The 27,081-nt window shown below is 43.9% G+C and overlaps 1 protein-coding gene and 1 long non-coding RNA gene across 5 annotated transcripts in view; one reads left to right on the top strand and one right to left on the bottom strand.

Moving 5' to 3' along the window:
- The window catches only part of LOC137427933 (thromboxane-A synthase), a 115,441-nt gene extending 102,310 nt beyond the window's left edge, over positions 1 to 13,131 (bottom strand). The window contains exon 1 of one of the 4 annotated variants that reach the window (XM_068117777.2): positions 12,925 to 13,131. Coding sequence is in view for 2 of the 4 variants with exons in the window: in XM_078776649.1 (XP_078632775.1) it covers positions 10,578 to 10,747 (170 nt within the window). In the remaining 2 variants the exon portion in view is untranslated. Of the gene's footprint in view, positions 1 to 10,577; positions 11,811 to 12,924 lie in introns of those variants that run through there. The other 3 variants (XM_068117768.2, XM_078776649.1, XM_078776650.1) reach the window with 3 other exon arrangements.
- Positions 13,132 to 13,275: 144 nt separating this feature from the next.
- On the top strand, positions 13,276 to 25,405 carry LOC137427942 (uncharacterized). Its single transcript, XR_010984613.2, has 3 exons — positions 13,276 to 13,543; positions 22,177 to 22,250; positions 24,365 to 25,405. It is a non-coding gene; the product is annotated as an uncharacterized LOC137427942 (long non-coding RNA).
- Positions 25,406 to 27,081: the final 1,676 nt, after the last annotated feature.

The following is a 27,081-nucleotide window of genomic DNA, read 5'->3' as shown; positions in this document are numbered from 1 at the left end:
GAGGTCTCGGGGGTACGCGAGGAGGTAAAGCGAGGTGAGAAGTGTATGGAGAAAGAGGTGAGAAATGGGACGGCAAAGTTACAAGGGGGGCATTGAGGACCTGACGCAGGAGGTGGAACAGCTGACGGTGGGACAGACGGAATTAGTGTAGCAGGTACAAAAGAACACTGCGGTACTAGGGGGGTTAAAGGCGACACAAAAAGACATCAAGAACGAATTAATAGCGACAAAGAAGGAATGTCAGATGGTACATGAGGGGTTGACGAAGAGGTTGGAAGAGGTGACGGAGGCAATGGAGACAAAGGACCGAGAGGTGAGGACGCACATAGAAACGGTCAAGGTAGCATTAGAGGACGAAATCGAGGAGACGCACCGGGAAATAAAAGAGGTGAAGCAAAAGTTAGAGGAAGTGGAAGAGGGGGTGAGTGAAATTAAGAAGAGACGGAGGGAAACTAAAAGGGAAATAAAGGAGGAAGTAATGGAATATGTACAAGGTCGGTGCTCAAATCATGATGATGTGCTCACTAACCAAATAAAGAGTTTGCAGGTGGTGAAGGAGGTGCGGAGACGAGGTGCCAAGGTGAGTGGCGATATATTCGGAAATGTATATGATGTGAGGGGAGCTTCAGTCGGCTTGGGGGTTGGTGTGGACCCGGGTGTTCGTGAGAGGCCGCTGGTGAAGTGTGCGACAGGTACGGAGTGTGAAAGAGGAGGTGTGTGAGAATGTCCGACCATGGGGTGTGTGAGGAAAAAGTGCGCGCCAAGGAGTGAGTGTGCTGTCGAGAGTGAGTTGGTCGTAGCGCGTGTGCGAGGGGGCACATGGAAGCACGGGATGGGGAGTGTTACGGAGGATGTAACGAGAGAATGCACACCTGTGGTGAGTGTTAAGGAGGGTGTAACAGGAGAGTGTGCGCAGGAGGATGCACGAGAAAGGTGTGTAACAGAGGAGTGTATGGGTACAGAGTGCGCTGTCAAGAGTAAGGGTGAATGCGCGACCGAGTGTGGAGGTGAGAGTAGTGAGAGTGACGTGGAGCGTGAGTTGGTTGTGGCAGGTGAGAGAGGATGAACACCTGGAATGGAAGGATGCACACCTGGAATGGTAGAGCGTGTGTGGGAATGCACACTGGAGTTGGTAGTGAGGCACGTGGTTGGGTGTGCAAGTGAGTGCACACCTGTGGTTGTCATAGAGGAGGTGACCGAGGAGGGAGCGCGAAGAGGTGTGTTGGTGAGGTGTGCGAACGACGAGTGTGTGCAAAGGTGTGCGGTGGTCAGGTGTGTGACCAAGTCTGTGAGCGGAATGAGTGTACCTGGGTGTGTAAGACAAGGTGCAATGACTAGGAGCATGGGAACGGCTGGATGTATGAGCAAGGAACGGGCTGCGGGGTGTAAGCATGCGAGTGGAGCATCGACGCTAAACGGGATATCGGTGAGAGCGACGGATAGCCGAATCAGGCCCTCGGTGCATGCCGGGCAGCTTTGCGTGCCGCGGGGATCCGCGGGGATTGTGACCGCGGCAGTTTCGAAAGAACCGCCGTGCGGGATCCACGCCGGGCCGCGCTTTGAACGGCCGTGTCCGTGCTCCACTAAGCGGAGCGGGCGGCCCGGTAGAAAGGGTCGTCACGACAACCCTTTGTGGTTGAGGCGTTCCGGCAGGGCGAGATCGGGCCATTGGACGGCTCTGTGCCGAGATGGTGCGTGGGATCTCGGCCCGGGTAAACCTCCTTCCCTGCACCGAGTGCCGGACGGATCCAGCCGCCGGCACCAAGCAACCCACATTCATTGCTCGGCTTTACGAAGCCGAGCTTTAGAAATGAATTGGCGCCCCGAGAGGCTCAAGTGAGTAGACGTGTGATGAGGATAGTGTTTTGGACCCGAAATTAGAAAAAGCAAAATTTGATGATTGGCAAAGGATTGGCAGGGTGATGATTGGCAGATGTTTGGTAGTGATTGGCAAATTTTTAATTAACTGGAATTTGGTGTGCAAAATTGGTAGTGAGAGATACCCGATGTGGTGGCATGGCAACTCTGCCATCTCTCACAACGGGGGCAAAGGAGCACTAGTTTTATGGGGATGGCAGTGAAAACTAGCCCGGGAGGGTTAGGATAATGATAAGGATCTAGAGAAGATGACCTTAGGTAACGTTAAGCTTAGGTAGTGACAATGATACCTGTAGTGGGGACGCAGGTAGATTAGAGTGGATGATAATGACATGGTACGTGCTTAGTTTAAAGGGAAGACAAGGAGCACTAAGTTAGCAGGGCAACAGGTAGTTCAGATGATGCCGTGTGTGAGGAACAGGTGTGATTGCACAGGTGTGCAACTGAACAGGTGTGTGGAGCAGTGTATGAGTGAGAGAAGGTGATTGTGCGTTGTGTTGACCAAATGGTCCAGGGACCAAGGAGGGTGCAGGTGGCACCAGGTGAGATTGCACAGGTGTGTAACTGCAGGTGTATGGAGAATGGTTGTGTGGAATATATGGAATATGGAATATATGGAGTATGGGAATGGATGGTCGTGGAGTGAGTATGATGGAAACTGTGGAGTGGAGTGGATGGTGCGGAGGTGTGAATGGGGGAAGAGTGGACCCCCATCATGAATACCCGGGGAGGGTAGTTTAAGTGTTAGGTAGAGGGTACAGGTAAATTGTGGTTGGATATTGGCATCTGTGGTGCGAGGTGAAAGAATGGTGTTTGGATGGGTGCATTAGTGTTGTGGAAATGGCTGGGCGTGTAGCCTGTTAGTGTGTATAGTTTGTTGGGCACTCCACCACTGTGAGGATGTCGGCCAGGTGGGGCCGCAGGTGGGCTCTGGGAGCCGGTAGAGTTGTGGATGGGGCCCGAGGATCTGGAGGTCGGACCCGGGTAGCCCAGTGCCAGAGGGCACCGAGTGGGGAGAGCGCCAGAGGGCCTTCCCCAGGTAGATAGGTTAGGGTAAGGAGCAGGTAAGCTCGGAGGCAACTGCAGTGGTGGAGGTGTGCAGGTGGGTCGACCTGCTGGGAGAGCTACACGACCCAGTCCAGAAATTGTGCAAGGGCACAGGGAGTTGAATCGGCGGAGTGAGACCCCAAATTGAGAAGCACCACAGTTTGGTCAATGGGAATTTGGTTTTTAAAACCACATAGAGTAAGATTGCCAATGGTTTGGCAGGGAAAGACCCTGGGTAGTGTGAAGTGTGTTAAAGTCATTTAGAGGATAGTTAGGATTGAAGTCTCCTCGCACCATCTACATCCACTCACCTGAGGTGACGTAACTCCACACCATGCCATGTTTTATTATTTTTATTGTGCAGATGTTTGGAATGTGAGACGCATCATGACGTGGGTGTGACATGTGACATTGTGCTGATGTTCCATCTCTTCCTCCTTATGAGGATTGATGATGAATTGGGTGATGGCAAATTTTGGTTAGAGGGATTGTGAAGACGAATTTGGTGTAGGAGAAATATGGGGAAGACGTGACAGTAGTGACGAATTTGTAATGTGTAGATTGTTGTAAATATGGGGTAAGAGCAAGGGTAGTGTAGGTGACAGGGGGGGGGGTGACGTATGGTAGGGACGAGCTTTTCTCCGCTCCGTCTCCATACGCACCTCACCTTGCATTGCCTTGTTTGATGTGTACCCTTGAGACCTTACCCCTCGCTCATCTGTCTTTACCCCCCTTTTGTCTCCCACCGAGGACTGTGCGCCACTGGGCGCTGAGGGGAGCATGCGGGAGTCCGCCATTGTGCGCCCAGAACTCCCAGAACCAGCTGTCTGCATCGATGCACCACATTATGGACCACATGTCTGTGGCTGAGCACCACTTATGGACCCCATGGGTTGGGGCATGGACCCTCCGCTGGAACCGGCCATGAGGGCCCGAGATCTTGCTGGCAGACCTTGGTCACAGGGCACCTATGCCCCACAGGTGAACCATACATAGTCGGCCCTGTGGGCCATAAATAAATCAAAACAATGGACACGTTCTGTGCAGGTTTATTTCCACCAATAGGCCGCCAGTAAGAAAATGAAAGAAAGACAACATCTGGAAGAACAAATAGCCAGCAGAGGGAGCCAAAGAGCAAGAGACCACCAGCAGGGTTTGGGGTTGTTTAGTTATTTTATTCATGAACAGTGATGACTGTGCACCGATTGGTGCTTGATGGTGCGCTTTGGTGCATTTTTGGTGCTTTATGGTGTGTCGATGCAGGGCAGACTGTCTCCCCACCCCCCACCCCCCCCCCCCCCAGAAAGAACAATCGTAGGTCCTGGGTTGCGTATTGTAAATAAAAGTAGCGTCAACTAAATAATACTCCCCCATCGTAAATGTATAGTTTGAAAACAATTCCGCAATTCGGTTAGCTGTGGGCGTGAATCTGTTAGGCAGGGTGCAATGGAGCAGCGGGACATATTTATCTATGTTTTAAAACTGTCACACTCAGGGTCAGGTTAAATGTAGAGGGAACTATACCTACGTGCCACACTAAAGGTAAAAGATCATAGGCCCGGGACGTGCCTAAGAGGAGGAGGGTGCAGTGTTGTGGATATGAGGATTGTGTTTTTTTTGATTGCTTTATTCTGGACCCTCCTGCCTCCAGTTGTGTATAAAGGTCAAAGGTCGTTCCATAGTTATTTCATAAACAATCACGTTAGCCAATCATAGATTTCCCCCTTGTTGACAGTTATTTCCTTATTCTGTGTAGTAGGGTAAGGCCTTGTCTTCCATTAATTGACACTCCATTGCACCGAATTCAAATAGATAGATCCCCTTTCATTCCCATTCCCAAAGCCGCAATTGCCAACTGTTCCCTCCGCGACTCCATTCGCCACGAGGTAGGCTCGGAGAAGAAGGGGGAGGAGCTGCCGAATCCTGGGCGTGCCGGCTTCTCATCATCAAGGGTGGAGCCAGAGGGCCGTGCCGACCAATCAGGGCCGAGGCGAGCTCACCAACGGGCGTGTTCTAGAGGCCGGCGGCTTGATTTGCCCGCGGCGTTATAAAGAGCGCGCGCGGAAGCCATTGACAAGAAGTGCGCGAGGAGGGCGAAGCGAAGCGAAGAGTGCAAGAGAGAGAGAGGGAGAAAGAAGCAGAAAGAGGGAGTCAGGGCGAAGCAAGAGAGGAAGAGAGGGAGTCAGAGAGAACGAGTGCCAAGCCTGAGGACAAGCAACAAGTGCCAAGCCTGAGAACAAGTGCAACCACCGCAGCTTTAAACCACCACAGCTTTGAGCTTCGACGGCAGTTTTCGTCCGTGGCTGCAAAGGAACGGCAGCTGCTAAACGTGCCGATCGACCAGGGGGGCGGCGGCTGCTCACTCCCGGCCTGACCATGCTCCGGTTCCAGTTTTCGTCCTCTCCCTCCAGCCATCCACCTCCTGCCATTTCTGTCATCATTCCCCGCGTGAGTCTGTCTTTGTTTGTTCTGTCCCTGGGTTAATTAAGCCTGTATAGATAAGCTAGCATTTCACTGTGTCACCTTTCCTCTTCTGTATTTTATTTTCTTATCCTTCCTTCTTCCTTGGTTTCTTTCAATTGTGTAAATAGTAAATAAATCATATTTGTATTTCTTACCCTTTGCCTTTCTTTCTTCTTTACATCCTTCGTCTTAGTCTTTTCCCCATTGAATATCTGTGGCACGATTCGGCCAACGTTCAGGAATCGGGTTAGTCGGGGTAACTGTTCGGGCGCGGCGGCCATCCGCTCGGCAAACAACATCCTCGCCGCGGTCCCGTAACAATATATATATATATATATATATATATATATATATATATATATATATATATATACACACACACATCTAACATATAAAGCTCTTACTAACCACTGACTCACTAACTGAATGATATTAATGTTTGGTACCTTCTGGGTGTCATAGAAAGCTGAAATTTGGTGTGCTGACGGACATCGAAGCTGATACACCGGAAAATATAATAGAACTGTCGGAAAGTGTCCATAAATGAATATTTACACTAAAAACGTAAATGCATCTCTAAAAAACCCTCATAGCATTTCGAAAATTGTAATTTCTATAACTGTAAACTGCGAAATGAACATGATGATAATGTCCGTAGAGGAAAAAAAGAAAAACTGTCCGTAAATGAAAGTTTACGTAAAAAACCCGTTAAAGCGTCCATTTGAATTATTTTTTTTAATGATATCTAGCAGGTCATTGATGTTTGCCTTTAATCATAAAGCTACTATTTATTATGTACCTACATACGATTGTGTGACTCCCCTCTGGTGAACACCGCAGGGTGACATGGAGGACCAAACAAGATTTACACTCCGAGGCGTTCAGTCAAAATATAGCGGAGAATACGTTTTGGGTAAGGGGTGGGGGGGGGGGGGGGGTAGGGCGAACAGCTTACCTTCACAGGTCCACCGGTGGTCTTCACACCTGTGATGATTAACTTAAACCGAGATGGAATTAAAATGTACAAATAAACAGGTTTAATGAAAGAAATTCCGGTAACAAGCAAAGCACGATAAAAATAAATTCCTAACTGGAGCGCTCCCATACAGATCCGTGTACAGACAAGGGATAAAATAACTGGAAAATAAATGCGTGTAGTTTGTTGCACTTAGCTCAAAAATCAGCTGGTATATCTCGTCAGGAATCGTCAAAGATAGTCTGAGGCCTTGGTGGGAAAATGCATTCATTGGTGCAAACTAGGCCTCACTGCGTGTCCGCTCACTCCTGGCTTCGCCGAGAGTGCAGCGAGCAGGCAGCGCCGGCCCACTCGTCGTTCTTGCTTGGGAAACCGCAGTTCTCGGTCCGCAGTTACTCCTCACAAACACTATCAAGATGCTGGAACACGACCGTTCATGATGAATCTTCCTTGCATAAGAGCAAATAAGCGACCATTCACTATGGGATCCAGAACGAGAGGAAACCAGAAGAAGAAAATGTCGGCACATGACCGTTCACCATCAGATCCAGAACCCAAGAGACAAAATGTCCACCACTCCAACTATTTTGTACTTGAGGCTCAGACGTCCAGAACGGGAGGAAACCAGAAGGATCCAGAACGAGAGGAAACCAGAAGAAGAAAATGTCGGCACCCGACTGTTCACCATCAGATCCAGAACCCAAGAGAGAAAATGTCCGCCACTCCAACTATTTTGTACTTGAGGCTCAGACGTCATCCCACGATGTCTTCGTCTCCACTCCTCTCAGCGAGTCTCATCTTAGCAGTCTTTTTGCCAATCAAATCCCTGCTCTTTGAGGCATGGCGTCACGGACCTTTTGTGCCTCTGCGCTCACCAAGTCGGTCTTATCAGCGATAGTGCTTGATGCCTGGTTTCCGCTTGGTTTTTAATAAGTGTGGTTAATGGCCGATTTATTATTAGGTTGGTGTAGTGCGGTGTCATAAGGAACACAGGAAAAGATTACAGAGGCAATTACCCATAATCCCTCGTCAATGTGATATTTCAGTTTTTTCTTTTTAATAAATTTGCAAGACTTTCTAAAATCCTGTTTTCTCTTTGTCATTATGGGGTATTGAGTGTAGATTGATGAGGGAAAAAATGAATTTAAACGATTTCAGCATAAGGCTGCAACATAACAAAATGTGAAAAAAGTGAAGGGGTCTGATTACTTTCTGAATGCACTGTATGTCCAGCTGCTTTGTGCATGACTGTTAAAAGATGGGTTTTATAAATACGGTATGTCAAGCTAGCGGCTGCAGAAGCAGGTCAAGTTTGTGGCCCGTATATTTTTTTGCGTACGTATGTCCAGCTGCTTCATGCATGGTTGGTAAAAGATGGGTTTTATAAATGTGTCAAGTTAGCCGCTTTTTTTTTGCACCCCTAAAAAACCGCGAATTCGCGGAACACAGCCGCGAATAAAAAAAAAAACTGCGAATAGAGAAACATGTTGCATTTTATCAACTGTGAATACGCGGATACCGCGAATAGCAGAACCGCGAATAGCGGGGTCTGACTGTATATTGATTTATAATAATTATTATTATTGTAACCTATTATTGTAATTATTGTAATGTCATTATTGTATCGATCTTTATTTTTAATACGTCATACATGCCTGCTTATGCACTTGTAATTTTTACGGTGTAGCCCATAGGGCAAAGCCGTCGAGGACAGTGTTTGTCCGTTTGTATGTATGTATGTATGTATGCATGTATGTATGTATGTATGTATGTATGTATGTATGTGTGTATACCAATCAGAGCTGAGGATCTGGTCACATGACAGGGTGATTCGATTATCTCTGATGTCATTCATTTCACATCATTACACACACACACCGCCATTTTGATTTATATGCCGTTCAGGCCGAACAGATCGTCGAACCTGTCATATTCCACAATCACCATGCTCTACCTTTACGTTTTTCATTCAGTGTGAAACACAAACAAACCGATTGTTAAAATGACCATTAAATATCGAAAGCATAGACGTTACGGCTCTTCCAACAATACGGTACGGTACGTACAAGGCCTTAGGCCTTAGGCTTTATGCCTCACCTTTGGACCGCTTCGGACAAATTAAGCCCAGGTTTCTTAATGCAGTAGTCTATCGTTTCAGTAATATCGTTTTCCTAATAATAATAATATAGTAAATATAACCATAACACTTTAATCCTAATATAATGACTTGAATACAAAGTTAATGGATTGAAGCGGTGTATGGTTCATGATCAGTGATAAGTGGTGTTCGGCATGAATATTAATAACGTGGGAGTAAGGAATTCGCCTCGGTTTTTTTATAGTAATATCATTTTCGAAATAATGATAACGTAGCGTTAATATTATAGTAAATCTAATTGTAACACTAATCCCTTCGTAGTGACTGCAAACTTAATGGAAGTTAAAATATATCATCTTCTGCAAATTAAAGTAACGGCAGTTTTGTGTCCATTACGTCTATGATGTCATTACGTAGGATGACTCCACAGATCGACATTTTAATTTACTCGTAGGCCTGTACCCACTCACTACGGGACCTGCAGAAAGGGTCATTCCTCCTTGGGGTATATAGATTACAGTCAATCTATGGTCGGGTCTCAAGAACATTGGGTGTGTTCATTTACCAAGTTTATTGTGGAGAGATCGCCAAGTGGTTTAAGCATTCGAGCAAGCACTCCATTCAAAACCGTTAAGGAACGGCTGGCTTGGCAAGCGCTAGCTAGCTGCTTGGTAAATGAGCACACCTCCAACCCCTGTGGGGTACATATATTATAGTAGATCTTTGCTCAGTTCTGCAGGTAAAACGTACCTGACGGATGTCGGGATTCCTCCAAATTTCTTTGTTTAATGTTATATACTGCATTAGCGACTGTTTGAAAAACTAAACATATGTGTTTGTGGTTTATAATATTCTACAAGTCCGGCTACGCCGCTTAGACTTTTGGTCTTGTTTTAAATAAGTAGTACTTTTTAATTCATTTTATTTATTTGTAGATTTTTAACAGTCATTGCAATTTATTTTTTTCATTATGTTGATTTTCATTTTATATTGTAAATCATTCACAATTAAGCTTCTGACTGTGATGATTTGATAACAAAACCATGCATTGAATTGTTTAACATGTAATCACAGAACACATGAATAAGAATTCACTTTTAATTATTCATAATTTCAACTACAAGCTTTTGGGGAAAAAAATGCACTAAAAGTTAAACTTGCGTTTCAGAGAGCAGTCAGCAGTATGTCTCCAGAGCCGTGGTTCTTAACCTGGGTTCGACCGAACCCCAGGGGTTCAGTGAGCCAGTCTCAGGGGTTCGGCGGAGATCCTCCGAAATGCTTTGTAATTTGTTTTTTTAAAGTTTTGTATCAATTTTGAATCTATGTGTAATTACGCTTATTATTAATATTATTATTATTTTGCTATGTGTGTAACGAACGAATGGAAATGTTATTTGTAATTGTATTCCCATCCCATTCATGGATTCTCTGGTCTGTGTTTAAGATAAGTTGTTTCACACTGACTGTAGTAAGTTGAATCAATGAGCAACTTGCTAATTATTCTGTTGATGGTGCTTACTTGCACCATTAGGTGGAGGTGATATCACTCCTTTGATCGCAATTCAAAACTAACAATTCACAGTTTTCTATGTAATATTATAATGGGATTTGAGGTGACATAGAGTTGAGTAAATAATAAATCCCGTCATCGTAACTATAAGTTATGTTTTCTTCGTTAAAATTTCTGTTTTCAGAGGGGAACTGATTATATTTAAGCATGTTCCTTTTTTAATTTTTGTCATATAATTATTTGCCCGAACTCAATCATCGCATCAGCTTGTTACATTTTTTTTTTTTTTGCAGTATGTCGAGCAAAAAAAGGAAGTGGTCGGAGGATTACGTGCGGTACGGGTTCACGTGTTTGACGGAACGAGATGGAAGTCAGTGTCCTCAATGCATGCTTTGCAATGTCAAGTTGAGCAACTCCAACCTAGCACCAGCAAAACTACGGGAACACTTCAAAAAATACTGCACGGCGAGGGGCAGTACAAAGACGCAACGCTGGATGAATTCAAATTGAAGAGAGTCCGTTTCAATGCAAGTGCTACCTTGCCCACTCTCGGCTTCGTTCCAATTGACAAACCGATCCTCACCGCATCGTATGAAGTTGCGTACCTGATCACAAAGCAGGGCAAACCGCACACCATTGGCGAGACACTCATCAAACCGGCCGCGTTGAAGATGGCCAACATCATGCTGGGAAAAGCTGCTGAAAACAAGTTGTCTCTCGTTCCACTCTCAAATGACACCATCAGATGCAGAATCGACGACATGAGCGACGACATCCTTGGCCAGGTAGTTGCAGATTTAGTCGCGAGCCCGACGAAATTCAGCCTTCAACTCGACGAGACCACCGACGTTTCGAATTTGAGCCAGCTCATCTTATTTGTGCGTTATGTCAAAGGAGACGAGATCAAGGAAGACTTTCTGTTCTGCAAGCCTCTCACAACAATGACGAAGGCACCTGACGTGAAGAAGCTTGTGGACGACTTCTTCAGAAGCAATGGCCTCTCGTAGAATATGGTGTCTGCAGTTTGCTCGGACGGAGCTCCAGCCATGCTGGGATGCAACTCCGGTTTTGGAGCGCTGGTGAAGGCCGATGCACCACACATCATCGTCACGCACTGCATCCTGCACAGACACGCGCTGGCATCAAAAACCCTGCCTCCAAAACTGGCCAATGTTCTGAAAATCGTCGTTGAAACTGTAAATTATGTGTGAAGCCGTGTTCTGAATCATCGCATCTTCAAAGAGCTGTGCAATGAAATCGGCTCTGAATTCGAAGTCCTTCTCTACCACTCTAACGTTCAATGGTTATCACGAGGGAAGGTAGTGAGCCGTGTTTTTGCCTTGCATGTAGAATTAGCCCTGTTTTTGCGAGAACGCCAGCATTGCCATGCAACGCACTTTCCAAGAGTCAGAGTTTATCCTCGCCTTGGCGTACTCGGCTGACATCTTCGACGCACTCAATCATCTCATTTGCCAGATGCAGGGCGGTGGAGTGAATATCATCGAATCTGAAGAAAAGCTGAGCGCTTTCCGAAAGAAGTTACCGTTGTGGATGCGGCGGACAGAGAACGACAACTTCGCGAACTTTTCGCTACTGGACGAGTGTGTGAGCGGGATCGAAGATGAGTCTGAAGTTGGAGGCACTGCTGTACTGGGGGAGCTGAAGCAAGCGATTGCCACGCACTTGGATGAGCTGGGAAAGTCATTCAATGGCTACTACCCCGACCAAGAGCAATACCCTTACCCAGCATAGGTGCGGCAGCCGTTTACTTTTGACGTTGCAACGGCAGATGTCAACGACCAATACCTCGACGACCTCATCGAACTTCAGCAGAGCCAGACTCAACAACAACTCTTCGGCACAACAACGCTCTCAACGTTTTGGTGCCGCCAAATGGAAGGGTATCCTCACATCGCTAAAATTGCCCTTGAGATCCTCACGCCGTTCGTTACAACGTATCTCTGCGAGCATTCGTTTTCGTAACTGGTGGACATTAATACAAAGAAAAGGAGCAGGATTCCATGCGAAAATGATTTGAGGGTGGCCCTTGCCAAAACAAAACCACGCATTTCCCAGATCACCTCCCGAAAAGAAGAACAGAAAACGCATTAAGATGCAATTCTTCTTAATTTTTTTTGTCAAATTTGAGGGGTTCCGTGAGTGTTCGGTGGGTTTCGTTAGGGTTCGGCGCCTTTAAAAAGGTTAAGAACCACTGCTCTGGAGGAACAAGGTTGAGTTGGCATTGCTAAGAGGCGGTGACATTTATAGTGGTCCTCGATGCTTTCCCTTTTTGGTAAACACAGGTTGCCTTCTGGAGAGGAATTTCAAAGGGCACAGTTTTAACAAATCGAATGACCTTTCAAAAGATCCTGTTTGCACAGTTTTAGCAAATTGAATGACCTTTCAAGAGATCCTGTTTGTGACTTACGGAAGTGTTGGTGAAATGCCTTTAAAGATGATCGAAATATCAAGCAGGATGAGGTGTATAGATTTAAGTAAAGTTTGCGAACACAGATGAGATGGATTAGATGGTCTCGATTTTTAAACATTTTATGGGCTCATTTTAAAACATTTTTTACCCTCTCATCTAAATCTAAATATGGGCTCATTTAAACATCATTCATTTAAACCCTCTCCTCTTAAATGCAATTCTGCAGTGTCTGAATCTATTTTTATGCAGTTTGATATTTTAGAATAATGTCATTGAGGTTTGGTGAAAGGTCAGGCTCATCGTCAATCAATCCGAGTTAAAATTGTTTTCATTTTCATGACTTGAATAATATTCTAATTGTTTGTCCACATTTGAGTCCATTACTATCATAGCAATCTAATATGTTCTTCAGCACTTGACATGAGTTTTACACTGCAGATATGTCTCGCACAAATCCACAATTCTTAATCACAGATATTTTTTGTATAGATACGAGAAGAGTACAAGAAAAATAGGCTTACCAGGATAGGTCTAAATCCAAAATGAGGCCCTCCTAATTATTCTGTCCAACTTTTATGATGGTACAAGTACAACTGTGTCACAATGTACAAAACGAGCATAACTTAGTGGTCTCAAAGTCCCATGCTCAAAGTCCCCGCCCCCATGGTTATAAACCTCTCCATTGAACAAGTAGAGATGCTCACGGTGTTTGAACACCGACCTTAATCTTTTGCAAAACTTTATTTCTTCATTTCTTTATTTCATTCATTCTCACGGTCTTCTTTATTTTCTTCATTCTTTATTTTAATATATGTCATCGTTAAAACATGGTAAAATATGGTTATTGGTGTATGATTACCTGTTTGTAAGAGGTCAACATATATGCAAGCTGTCTATTGTCAATACTATACACAGCAGGCAGGTAGACTATGTAATACCATAACTAATCTCCATAATGATGACAGGAATCATACAAAACGGTCACTTCTCTGTAACCTTTAACACTGTTGTCCACTCTCATCCTAATCGGTTTGCAGAAATTCCCTAAACTTGGGAATCATGATCACCACGTGGCAAGACGGTGCAAGAGCAGTCTCATTTTTGGTCCCATCCCCTGGAACCATGGGGCAGGGTCAAAAGGTCAAATACTAAAAAATGCAATTCCAGGGACATTTTTTTTTGTATTTAGTTCAAAATGCATGTATTTTTATTATGTATTTAAAATGCATTTATTCAATGTATTTTTGTATTTGATGTTTTTCATGCACAAGGGAGTGGTCACAGGAGTCAAAACACAAGATTTTTTTTTTTATCTCAAAAAACCTGGTGGAACCTTTTGCCATCTGTTAACTTTCCTTTCGGTGGGAAGTGTGGGGATTTGCGATGGAACACCATCAACATCGCTGTAGTTTAAAAAAAATCTTTATTTGCACAGTTCCATCTCAATCTCCAAACAAGGAAGAGCAATCAGAGATTGCAGACCCTCGCCAAGACGTGTTTTAGTGGTTTTTAAGGCTTTTGTGTTGAAACAAATATGGCGGCCGAACCACATGACCGATGACGTCATCATTTTTTTTCTACACCAATTTATCCCGAGATGACACTCAATAAATTTCTTCTTGATTGGATGAAGTTCTGTACTTGTCGAATTATGACGTCATAATGGTGGCACCTATGACATCATCATTAACATATGTTACTCCCCATGGAGAGTTCTTTACAATGAGCCATGTCTCAATTTTTTTATGCAGCGCTTTCGCAGATATAGGGGTGCAAATTTTTTGTGGTTTTTCCAAGATGGCGCACGTAACATGTGACCTATGACGTCATAATTATCATTACAAAATTATAAAGGAGGAGGTGCATCTCTGGTGAAAATTTCCTGTCAATCGGACAAACGGTCGCAGAGAAAATCATATTTATTCTGTGTAGACAAACAGACAGACAGACAGACAGATGAAAAATCACTCATAGAGCGACACTTGGCAAAACAGAACAAAGTGGAATGGCACTCGGTAGAGCATCCTTTTAACCTCAAAAATAGTTGTTGGTTGAATTCAGTTAATTGATGTGTATATCCCATTCAAATTTCAAGTGAATCGTATGAAAATTGAGGATTTTAGAAATTTGAAATTGTTGTTGACTTTTGGCCTATGTTGCTCTTTTGGCCTATGGTGATCTCAAAAATAGTTGGTGGTTGTATTCAGTTTGCTGAAATGAAAATGTTATTCAAATTCAAATCAATCGGATTAAAATTGAGGATTTTAGAAATTTGAAAAAAGTGGTTGACCTTTGGCCTATGTTTACCTTTTGGCCAACACTGATCTCAAAAATAGTTGGTGGTTGAATTCAGTAAGCCGATATGTAAATCCTATTCAAATTTCAAGTCAATCGGATGAAAATTGAGGATTTTAGAAATTTGAAAAAAGTGGTTGACCTTTGGCCTATGTTTACCTTTTGGCCTAAGCTAATCTCAAAAATAGTTGGTGGTTGAATTCAGTTAGCCGATATGTAAATCCTCTTCAAATTTCAAGTCAATCGGATGAAAATTGAGGATTTTAGAAATTAAGAAAAAGTGGTTGACCTTTGGCCTATGTTGACATTTTGGCCCACGCTGATCTCAAAAATAGTTGGTGGTTGAATTCAGTAAGCCGATATGTAAATCCAATTAAAATTTCAAGTCAATCAGATGAAAATTGAGGATTTTAGAAATTTGAAATGGTTGTTGACCTTTGGCCTATGTTGACCTTTTGCCCTATGCTGACCTCAAAAATAGTTAGTGGTTGAATTCATTTAACTGATGTGTATATCCCATTCAAATCTCAAGTGAATCGGATGAAAATTGAGGATTTTAAAATTTGAAAAAAGCAGTTGACCTTTGGCCTATGTTGACCTTTTGGCTTAAGCTAATCTCAAAAATAGTTGGTGGTTGTATTCAGTTTGCTGAAATGAAAATGTTATTCAAATTCAAATCAATCGGATTAAAATTGAGGATTTTAGAAATTTGAAAAAAGTGGTTGACCTTTGGCCTATGTTTACCTTTTGGCCAACACTGATCTCAAAAATAGTTGGTGGTTGAATTCAGTAAGCCGATATGTAAATCCTATTCAAATTTCAAGTCAATCGGATGAAAATTGAGGATTTTAGAAATTTGAAAAAAGTGGTTGACCTTTGGCCTATGTTTACCTTTTGGCCTAAGCTAATCTCAAAAATAGTTGGTGGTTGAATTCAGTTAGCCGATATGTAAATCCTCTTCAAATTTCAAGTCAATCGGATGAAAATTGAGGATTTTAGAAATTAAGAAAAAGTGGTTGACCTTTGGCCTATGTTGACGTTTTGGCCCACGCTGATCTCAAAAATAGTTGGTGGTTGAATTCAGTAAGCCGATATGTAAATCCAATTCAAATTTCAAGTCAATCGGATGAAAATTGAGGATTTTAGAAATTTGAAATGGTTGTTGACCTTTGGCCTATGTTGACCTTTTGGCCTATGCTGACCTCAAAAATAGTTAGTGGTTGAATTCATTTAACTGATGTGTATATCCCATTCAAATCTCAAGTGAATCGGATGAAAATTGAGGATTTTAAAATTTGAAAAAAGCAGTTGACCTTTGGCCTATGTTGACCTTTTGGCTTAAGCTAATCTCAAAAATAGTTGGTGGTTGAATTCAGTGAGCCGATATGTAAATCATATTCGAATTGCAAGTCAATCGGATGAAAATTGAGGATTTTAGAAATTTGAAATGGTTGTTGACCTTTGGCCTATGTTGACCTTTTGGCCTTTGCTAATCTCAAAAATAGTTGGTGGTTGAATTCAGTTTGCCGATATGTATATCCTCTTCAAATTTCAAGTCAATTGGATGAAAATTGAGGATTTTAGAAATTTGAAAAAAAGTGGTTGACCTTTGGCCTATGTTGACCTTTTGGCCTATGTTGATCTCAAAAATAGTTGGTGGTTGAATTCAGTTCGCCGATATGTAAATCCTATTCAAATTTCAAGTCAATCGGATGAAAATTGAGGATTTTAGAAATTTGAAATAGTTGTTGACCTTTGGCTTATGTTGACCTTTTGGCCTATGCTGATCTCAAAAATAGTTGGTGGTTTAATTCAGTTTGCCGATATGTATATCCTATTCAAATTTCAAGTCAATCAGATGAAAATTGAGGATTTTAGAAATTTGAAAAAAGTGGTTGACCTTTGGCCTATGTTTACCTTTTGACCTTTTGACCCAAAAAATATATAGGATTTTGTCGGACCACGAACTCTACCATTTGGTAAAGTTTCGTGAAGATCGGTTTAAAATTGTGACCTGTAGGCAAGTATAAGTGAGCAGACAAACACACACACAAACCAGAGTGATCAACATACTTGTTTTTTTGTTTTTTTTTTGCGAAGTAACAAACAAACAGACTCAAATGCAATACCTTCTCCTCTGGCGAGGGTAATAATCATTGTCTAACTTAATAACAAAACAATAAACAACTGTGATTACATTGCAGATGTTAATCAAATTGCAAAATTATACAGTAATAAAATAATTGTATTGAATAATCTGTATTATAAAAGGAGACGTGTCTGTCTGTCTGTCTGTCTGTTTGTCTGTTTGTCGTGTTGTAACTTGAGAAAGGATTAACGGATTTCAATAAATTCAACTACGGTGGATTCGGGTAACTCCCGGGAGTGTTTGTGATCCAAAACCTTTTTCTTTTTTTTATGGGTGCATGGACACGCGTGTCAAAACTGCAAATGCCAACACTATACCTGCATTGGTTATACCTGCATGGTTGGTTGGTTATACCTGCATGTTATACCTGCAGGATCTCCCAGGAATCCTTTTTTTTCTTTCCCCATACATTAGCCAGCACAACAAAGATTGGTATTCCCGTCAGTGAAGCGACGGGTCTTATCTATATCATTAAAACGCTTATTTCTGAAGTTTGTAATCGGAACTTCTCCCCAGCTATTGCTTCTGTCGCCCCAAGATACGTGTGATACAATGTAGTTATGACTAACCCTTCCATATAAGCATACCTATGTCTCCAAATGTCTGTAAGTGTGAAATAAAAGCTGAAAATCAGTGAAATGTTTTGAATAACCCGCGTGTCATGTATGCAGTGCAAATGTTCACCGTTGTATCCCTACACCGGGACCGGGTTGGAGTATCTCGTATACTGTAAAGTATCTCGACAAACTGCGATCAATTGTCGTACGCGTTTATTCACTCTGCCGATCAAGGCCCGATTCACAGCAGCGCCATCCGAGCTCTGGCGTAGGGATCCAACCCGGTCCCGGTGTAGGGATACAACGGTGAATATTTGCACTGCATACATGACATCCTCCCCTTTAAGTCCAAAATTACCAAGAGCAATACGTGCTAGATTTCCAGAATTGACATTTCAAAAGCAACATTTCCAAAACGTGTGAAAATATGTGTGCAAACGGTTATGAGAATAATGAAAATACGTGAAAACAGAACATGTGTCAACGTGAAAAAAAAAACATCTTCAAAGATTCAACCGGTCGGGTGCTTTTCTCTCACGCATTGAGCGTCGCGGTGTACCAGTGGATACAGAGTCCGAGGTGATTCCTTTGGGTCGCGGTGTACCAGTGGATACAGAGTCCGAGGTGATTCCTTTGGTCTCCACGAAGGGTGTAGCGTTTGCAGAGGTTTTCGGGGCATCCGAGCCGGCTGGAGCGGCCACGACGATCTCCGGCAGTGGCGGGTCGAACTGTTGTCCTGACTGTGACGATGCTACAGGCTCCATCGACTCACAGTGACGGTAGGTTATGTGGTCCTGATGTCGACGAATTTCGCGGCCGTCCTGCAGGCGAATCACACTGGACAGTGGACCTGGCTTCTCGATGATGTCTCCCGGTAGCCACGTCGCACCTGCACCAAAATTTCGGGCAAACACTGGATCTCCAATGTTGATACATCGACTGTTGGACGTCTTATCGTGCACCAACTTTTGATTAAGCTGGCTCTGATAAACATTTGATGATATGTCTGGTTTGAGATTGTCAAGTGTCGATCTCAAGCGTCGTTTCATCAATAACTCAGACGGAGCTGCACCGGTTGTTGATTGTGGCGTGATGCGGTATTTGAACAGGAGACGAGACAGCTTTGTTTCCAGGGTTCCCTCCTGAAGTTTCTGCAATCCGGATTTGATGATTCCCACGGATCGTTCGGCCAAGCCATTTGAAGCCTGGTGATGTGGGCTGACAAACTTATGTTTGATGCCGTTCCGACGTGTGAACTTGGCAAACTCGGTACTGGAAAAACACGAACCGTTATCACTCACGATCATCCTGGGCAGACCATGAGTGGCGAAACAGCGTCTGAGTCTTTCGATGACAATGGCTGACGTAGTACCACGCGTCACATAGGCATCAATCCATTTTGTGTGCGCGTCCGTAATTATTAGAATCATGCTGCCGTTAATAGGCCCGGCATAATCGAGATGTAGGCGATGCCACGGTTCGCTGGGCCATTCCCAGGGATGCAGTGGCGCTTTCGCAGGTGTATTCCGGGTGCTCTGGCAGGGGTAACAATGTCGAACATGATGTTCGATATCAGCATCAAGATTCGGCCACCACACATAGTTTCTGGCGAGTGACTTCATCTTCACAATCCCGGGGTGACAGTCATGGATTTCATCCATGACCCTGGAACGCAGATTTTTCGGGATCACGACACGACATCCCCAGAGTAGGCAACCATTTTCCACGCTGAATTCGTTTTTACGTGCTTTAAAAGCCGCAAAATCTGGGTCACCCTCAGGTAGCAAATGCCATCCAAGCTGTACAGCCTGGACAGTTCTGGACAGAACGGGGTCTCGTCGAGTATGAGTGCGGATCTGGCCGGAATCGACAGCACAATCTTCCAGATGATCCATCAGTGCGATAATGGATCCTGGTGTAGGCGAATCATCAACGGATTCTGGAAGGGGTAACCGACTCATGGCATCTGCATTTGTGATAGACGAACCGGGCTTATAACATATGGTGTAGTCATAAGCAGCGAGAAACAGGGACCAGCGGATGATCCTGGGCGGTAGTGTGTCAGATGTCGCCTTAGTTGGACCAAACAGACTGATCAGCGGCTTGTGATCAGTGCGAATCGTGAAATGATGTCCAAGAAGGTACTGGCGAAATTTGCCGACGCCGAAAACGATTCCCAATCCTTCCTTGTCAAGTTGGGAATAGTTTTTCTCTGCCGGGGACAACGTTCTGGATGCAAATGCAACCGGTCTTTCCGTACCATCAGGCATCACGTGCGATAATACACTCCCCACTCCATACCGACAGGCATCGCATGTCAGCACAAGATCCTTCTCTGGATCAAAATGAACGAGAACATTGGACGATTTGAGCAGATCCTTAGAGGTCTGGAATGCTGATTGTTCAGTAGACCCCCAGCTCCAGGAGCCTCCTTTCCTCAAAAGCCGATAAAGGGGGCCCAAAACGTCGGTCACATTCGGGATGTAACGACCATAGAACTGAAGCAAACCGAGGTATGACTTCAATTCGGTCACATCTCGTGGAGAAGGAGCATCCTTGATAGCTCGGACTTTCTCATCTGTCGGGTGTAGACCCTCGGCATCAATCGTATGACCCAGGTACGTGACTGATGGCACCATAAACTTGCACTTGTCTCGACGCAAACGTAGGCCGGAGTCCGAAATCTTCTTCAGAACTCTCTCCAGGTTCTGTAGATGTTCCGCGTCCGTACGACCAGTAACCAGAATATCATCCTGGTAACAAACGACGTTGCGTTCGGCGGCAAACAAACTGTCCATGACACGCTGATAAATTCCAGGTGCAGATTTCACTCCAAAACTAAGTCGGTGGTACCTATACAACCCACGATGCGTGTTGATGGTAAGATACTGTTTCGAATTCTCGTCCAAGCAGAGCTGTAGATAGGCGGATTTGAGATCGAGTTTCGTAAAAGTCTTGCCTCCCGTGAGACGAGCATAGAGGTCTTCGATCCTCGGGATTGGATATTTATCCAATGAAGAACACCTGTTCACGGTCATTTTATAATCTCCACATATGCGGATGGACTGGTCCGATTTTATGACCGGAACGATGGGCGCCGCCCATTCGGCATACTGGATTTGCTCGATGATCCCCAGATTTTCAAGATGATCCAGTTCCTTGTCAATCCGCTCACGCAGGGCAAAAGGGACTGGGCGAGCCCTGCAAAATATAGGATTGGCATCCCGGTCAACCCTGAGTTTAGCCGTATGTCCTTTCAAGGTTCCAAGCTCATCCTTGAAGACATCCGGGTATGTATCCAGCACATTTTTGAGTGTGTATGCTGCGGTAGGAGAAACGTTGGCTGCCCGGAGTTGATGAATGCTTTCCCACTTCAGTCGAATTATGCTCAACCAGTTCCTGCCGAGTAAGGAAGGGCCCTTTCCAGGAATGACGATCAGGGGTAGGTGAAACTCACGGTTATCGTAGCCCACCGTGACATCACATGTACCGCAGGGAACAATCTTCTCACCTGTATAGGTGGAGAGTCCATAGGTAGTAGGTTTCAGATGGGGTCGGTCAGCATCACTCCACAGGTTTGTGAAAACAGCATGGCTGATGAGCGAGACGGCCGCACCAGTGTCGACCTCCATTTGCAATGGTCGATTGTTGACGACAACACTGGCAAGAAGAGGGTCCTGCCTATGGTGAGAATCAATATGAAGCAGGTCATACGATTCTGAGTTGTCGGAAACAGAGCTCACCTGGTCAAGCTCGGGTTCCTCCGAACCGATAAACTGATGAATCTTGTCAGCAGCTTTTCCTTTTCCCGATTTGTGAGTGATGCAAGCTGGAGCAATATGGCCAGTTTTCGAACAGAAATGGCAGGTGGCATCTTTGAACTGACACGTCTCCGGAGGGTGCTTTCCGTTGCACCGAAAACAGTTGTTGTGGGTTTGAGACTGCACTGGCTTCTGACGAGGAGCCTTGTTCCAACGTTGTGGCTGAACATGATCCAACCGATTCACAGCAGGGCTGGTACCAGATGAGCGAGTGGCACCGATGCTTGTAGCGTTGCGTTCAGCACTTTCCATGGAAATGGCGGTGTCTCTGGCATTTTGGAACGTCAGTCTTCTCTCAGCAAGCAGGCGTCTACGAGTGCGGTCATCGGACATGCCAACCACCAGCAAATCACGAAGCATGTCATCGATCGTGTCCCCAAACTCACACAGATGTGACAGTTTTTTGAGGTGTGCAATGAAGTCTGCGATCGACTGACCTTGCTGCTGTCTGCACATGTAAAAATTAAACCGACACAGGATGACTGAAGGAGATGGGTTGCAATGTTCCTTCAAAGCGGCCTTGAGCTCTGCATACGTGAGCTCCTGGATTGTCCGAGGCCGAATCAGGTTTTTAACGAGTGTGAACGTCTCACCTCCGCAAACGGACAGGAAGACGGCCTTCATCCGGCATTCGGTCGCAATGCCGTTCGCCTCGAAGTAGAAAGACAACCGCTCAGAATACGTGTCAAAATCCCCCTCATGAGGGTCGAATTCATCGATATGGCCGAAAGATGTCATGTTCTAGATGTTTACCTTCGTCGCCATGTAAAGTATCTCGACAAACTGCGATCAATTGTCGTACGCGTTTATTCACTCTGCCGATCAAGGCCCGATTCACAGCAGCGCCATCCGAGCTCTGGCGTAGGGATCCAACCCGGTCCCGGTGTAGGGATACAACGGTGAACATTTGCACTGCATACATGACACCGCGCCATTTTGTTTTACGCACAGTGAGACGCTGCACTTGATACTGAGGAGAAGAAGAAGACGTCCCGATGTGTGCCGGACGCGCAGCGACTCGAGAGGCATGCTACGCCTTTTAATACAAATATTAATGTGATCAGAAATGTAAAGGGGATACTTACCAGTAACCACACTATAAGAGACAATACTGCAGTTGAATACAAAGCGATATTCAGGAGATCCGCCAGAATGAATGTTGGTGCCAACTGTTGAACTGACACAATTATTTTGAAAGGAAGAGGAAGGGCAAATTAGTTTGTATGAACATAAACACTATTTATGCCCGTGATTTTCACAGGTTACCGCTAGTATTCTAATAATGCTTAAATAAAGGGTCTGACGACACTGAACCACATTTTTTTTAAATTGAAAAATGCAACAATCAAATTTGATTCTCATTTTCACGCCAGAATATGTGGTTCATGGATTGCATTTCAAGCTTTACAATGTTTTATCAACGTTATCTGAACCATGTCCCAGGGAATTTAAGCATGTAAATAAAACATTAACTTCACCCGCAATCCCTAGCGAGATCGCATGGTAATTAAATGGATAGATGCAGTTAATGTATGATAGAGAGGACATGGAAGAACTTTAAGATAAAGTTTGAAATATGGCAAATCACCAAAAGAATGAAGCAGATAGGCAGAAAGGGGGCACAACGGCAAATGAGATGAAAATATGGCTTTAGGTATAGAGGGTTATAAGATCGCTCTATTCCCACACATGCAGAAATGTGCAATTTTCAAATACAGATATCACTATATAAAGAAATGTCATTGTGAGTTTGGAATTTTGAAAAGGTGAATGACCGTAATTTTGCTCAAAGGGTGAAATCAACAATGAGCATGCAGATCCAGAACTGGTGCCAATGACCCCTCCATGCAGACGCCCGAACAAATATTGAACTAGAAAAGCACTCGGTAGAGCGCATACCTCCGCCAGACTGAACTGTTTTTGTATCCCACTGACAGGCTGGAGTTTGTATCCCACGGATAGGCTGGATTAAACAAAATGTAATCGGCTTCTTCTTGTCACGTACACAACTTATCCACCTGGTTTAGTCACAAGTTGTGCACAACTTTTTGAAATATCATGCTTTTTATCGCTTTTGCCCCATCTCTCAATGGCGAAGAATCACTTAAAATTAAAGCATTCTTGTATCTGGATTCAAATATTCACCAAAACCGAATAAACTCTTCTTTGTCACACGTACAACCTGTCCAGTGTCCACCAAATTTTATCCGAATTCATTCTCAACTTTTTGAGATATCCTGCTCACAATCAAACAATGAAAATTGCAAATGACATCACTGTCACCTTGACCTTTGACATATATAGTCAAATAGCATTGATAGCCTCACTTTTTTTCCTTCGGAATCCTATGTATGGTAAAGTTTGAAGAAGATAGCTGAAAGCGTTCGCGAGTTATCGAATTCACAAACATACATAAAAACGAGACAGACCGACATATGATGAAAATTTCCAATTTTCGTCATACCAAGAAAGACGTTGTGCAGAGACGTGCAAAATCCCTAAAACAAATTTGACCTTAAAAATAATCGGTGGTTGAATTCAATGACCAAAGATGCAAATCCAGTTTAAATTTCAAGTCGATCGGATGAAAATTGAAGATTTTAGAATTTTCACCTAAGTTGTTGACCTTTGGCCTATGTTAACCTTTTGGCCTTTGCTGACCTCAAAATAAATAGTGGTTGAATTCAGTGACCTGATATGCAAATCCTCTTCAAATTTCAAGTCAATGTCAATCGGATGAAAATTGAAGATTTTAGAATTTTCACCGAAGTTGTTGACCTTTGGTCTATGTTGACCTTTTGGCCTATGTTGACCTCAAAATAAATAGTGGTTGGATTCAGTGACTTGATATGCAAATCCTCTTCAAATTTCAAGTCAATGTCAATCGGATGAAAATTGAGGATTTTAGAATTTTCACCTGAGTTGTTGACCTTTGGTCTATGTTGACCTTTTGACCTATGTTGATCTCAAAATAAATAGTAGTTGGATTCAGTGACTTGATATGCAAATCCTCTTCAAATTTCAAGTCAATGTCAATCGGATGAAAATTGAGGATTTTAGAAATCTGACAAAGTTGGTGACCTTTGGCCTATGTTGACCTTTACCTCCACTCTCTGCCGCTCCATTCCTCATCCCTCAGATCGGCAGTCTGCAGCCTCCTCACTCGCTGCAGACCTGGACAAAATCACAGACTGGGCAAACAAGTGGAACATGTCTTTCAATCCTGACAATTCTCACACTCTTACAATGTCTCTCCGAAAGGACCGACCGGACAACCCTCCCATCCACTTTCTCAACAATCCTCTCCAAGAAGTTCTGTCGCTCAAACTTTTGGGTCTCACTCTATCTGCCATGATTCTTCGTACCTGTTGTTTGTGTCCTTTATGTCGTCATTAAAAACAGTAAGTTTCCTGTTCAGAATGATTTTCAATTTTGTTTGATTGCCAGGCAGGAAGACGCTCCCAGACAGAGTATTTTCTTTTCATCTCACTCCTCTCTACACCTGTGCGATCAGGACGAATTCAGAGTCAAAGTGCTGCGAAAACCACAGGTTTGTTTTCCGATTCGTGTTCAAAATATAACATTCAATCGAAATGTAGTTGTTCCTCGATGTATAAACCGACGTTTGTAGACGGCACAGACAGACTTGAACCAATTGCTTAACCCTTTTCACTTAAATGTGTGTGCGAGGTAATGAAGAAAAGGGATGATATATAAATCGTAAACATCCCTGCAATCAATGTTTATCCATACTTTGTCCCATTGTGTGATTATTTTATTACTTGCACACCGCTGCAAGCTCTGAAATCAGCACCATAAAGTCAGGCAAATGGTCTGCCATTTGTGAGTGTAAAAACAAGACGACGCGGTTTATTTTTGTCTTTCATGCAAACGTTACATGATTTTGTGTACATGGGTCTGGTCTGTTAGTGTGGGAGGTGCGGACAGAGTACGGCTGATACTTACCACCCTTACCACCCTTACCACCCTTACCACTGCACCGCATGGTGGTTGGCATTTTAATATGTAATACTTAAAACACTTTACTTAAATGTACGTTATTTCCATCCAGTCTTTCACTACAATCTTGGATGGAAAAATCAATTGTATCGAAGTAAATGTACACGACGCTGGGGAGAACGTATCGGGTGTTCTCGTGGAATAAAAGGTCAAACGTGAATGAGGATTCCTCAAATAATCGATACCATAAGAGAGCAGTTTGTCTGGTGTGTCGCCATGTTTCTCAGAGATGGCTGAACGGATCTTCGTCAAACTTTCAGGGGTTTGTCAGTGAGTGCCTGGGAGTGTTGTAGATACAAAGAAGGTTTAAAATATATATATTTGAAAAAAAAAACTCGATTTTTTGAGGGATTAAAAAAAAAAGAAGCTCTATAGGGCCAAAACCTTTTTGATTAATGACAGTTATATACAAGTACACATACTCATAAATAAATACAAAACAATCACCAGACATTTGAACACAAATAAATCAAACAATTCCAGAAGTGTACAAAGTTGGTAGTAAGGCTTCTTCTTCTTCCTGATAGGCATCACAGTTAACTCAGAAACGTGATGAACGGCACATTCAGCAGCAGATATTCAACGAAAAGGTTAAATGATGATTTGACATTTGCGATGGATTCTGATTTGGATATAATTGCTTTTCCATTATATTTGCCCAAATTCCAAATATGTTGTTTCTTTTTCGCTTGAGCAACACCGGGTACTCCAGCTATAAATGCTTATTTCCTTTAATCGGGGTACAAATACAAATACAACTTTGTCTGGGGGTAACATAGGTTATGTGGCCACGGCCGCATGCTGGGGTGTGGGGACCTGGGGGAGGGGCGTAAATTCTCTATGTAATTGTGTACCGTGTAGCGCCACCTGGTGATGGTGGCAGAGGGTATTACAATTTTGCTTTTTTTACCTGGGCAACACTGAGGTTAAAGCACTCTTCACATGGATAAATCTTTCCTCCTTCCTTTCCCCCTCTCCCCAAAAACGGAGGGGCCTGTCAAAGCCCCCCCCTCCAAAAATATGTTTATATAGTATATCTTTCCATACCCTCCCCCTTCCCTCCCCCTTCCATTCCCCCTACTCCATAACTTCCCCCCCCCAAAAAATGTATATGTAGTATATCTTTCCCTGCCCTCTCCCCTTACCTTCCCCTCCCCCCTCCCCCTTCCCTCCTCCTTCCCTCCCCCTTCCCTCCCCCTTCCATTCCCCCTACTCCATAACTTCCCCCCCCCACAAAGATGTATATGTAGTATATCTTTCCCTTCCCTCTCTCCTTACCTCTCCCATCCCTCCCCCTTCCTTCCCCCTTCCATTCCCCCTACTCCATAACTCCCCCCCCCCCCCCCGCTCTGGCAATGCCAGGTACTTCAGCTAGTAATCTATAAACAAGAATGAGGGTCATTGAAGAGCAAGATAACCGACGGTGAAAAGGTAAGGAACTGATAGCAAGGCAGTAAGGCCACAGTTAGACACAACAAGCAAGTGAATGAACAAACAGGAAAAGAGGGGAGAGAGCAGAGAATGCAATAAGAGGGTTAAGTTAGGTTGGGGTGTTGTGGGAAGAAAGGGTAGCAGGTATAGACTATAGAGGTGAGGATGACAAAAGATGGTAGTGTACCACATGCTTGAAATCCTGGAGGGAATTGAGTGGGATTGAAGGGCAGATAGAGGGAGCCCATAACAATATCCAACATCCACCAGGGAGGGCACAGCAAATACATTGCAGGTGGGGGTTATGAAAAATCCTCTGTTGACACATATCTGACCTTTGTGAATATCTATGGCCAGGATGTAATAAAAATTGATGTTGGGAAGGCCCAGCAGACACTTTAAGAG

Source organism: Myxine glutinosa, chromosome 1, assembly GCF_964187855.1.
Source record: "Myxine glutinosa chromosome 1, kmMyxGlut1.1, whole genome shotgun sequence".
Taxonomy (NCBI): Eukaryota; Metazoa; Chordata; class Myxini; order Myxiniformes; family Myxinidae; genus Myxine; species Myxine glutinosa.
The sequence above is the reverse complement of the archived record's forward strand: the minus strand, read 5'-3'. Positions and strand labels throughout refer to the sequence as shown.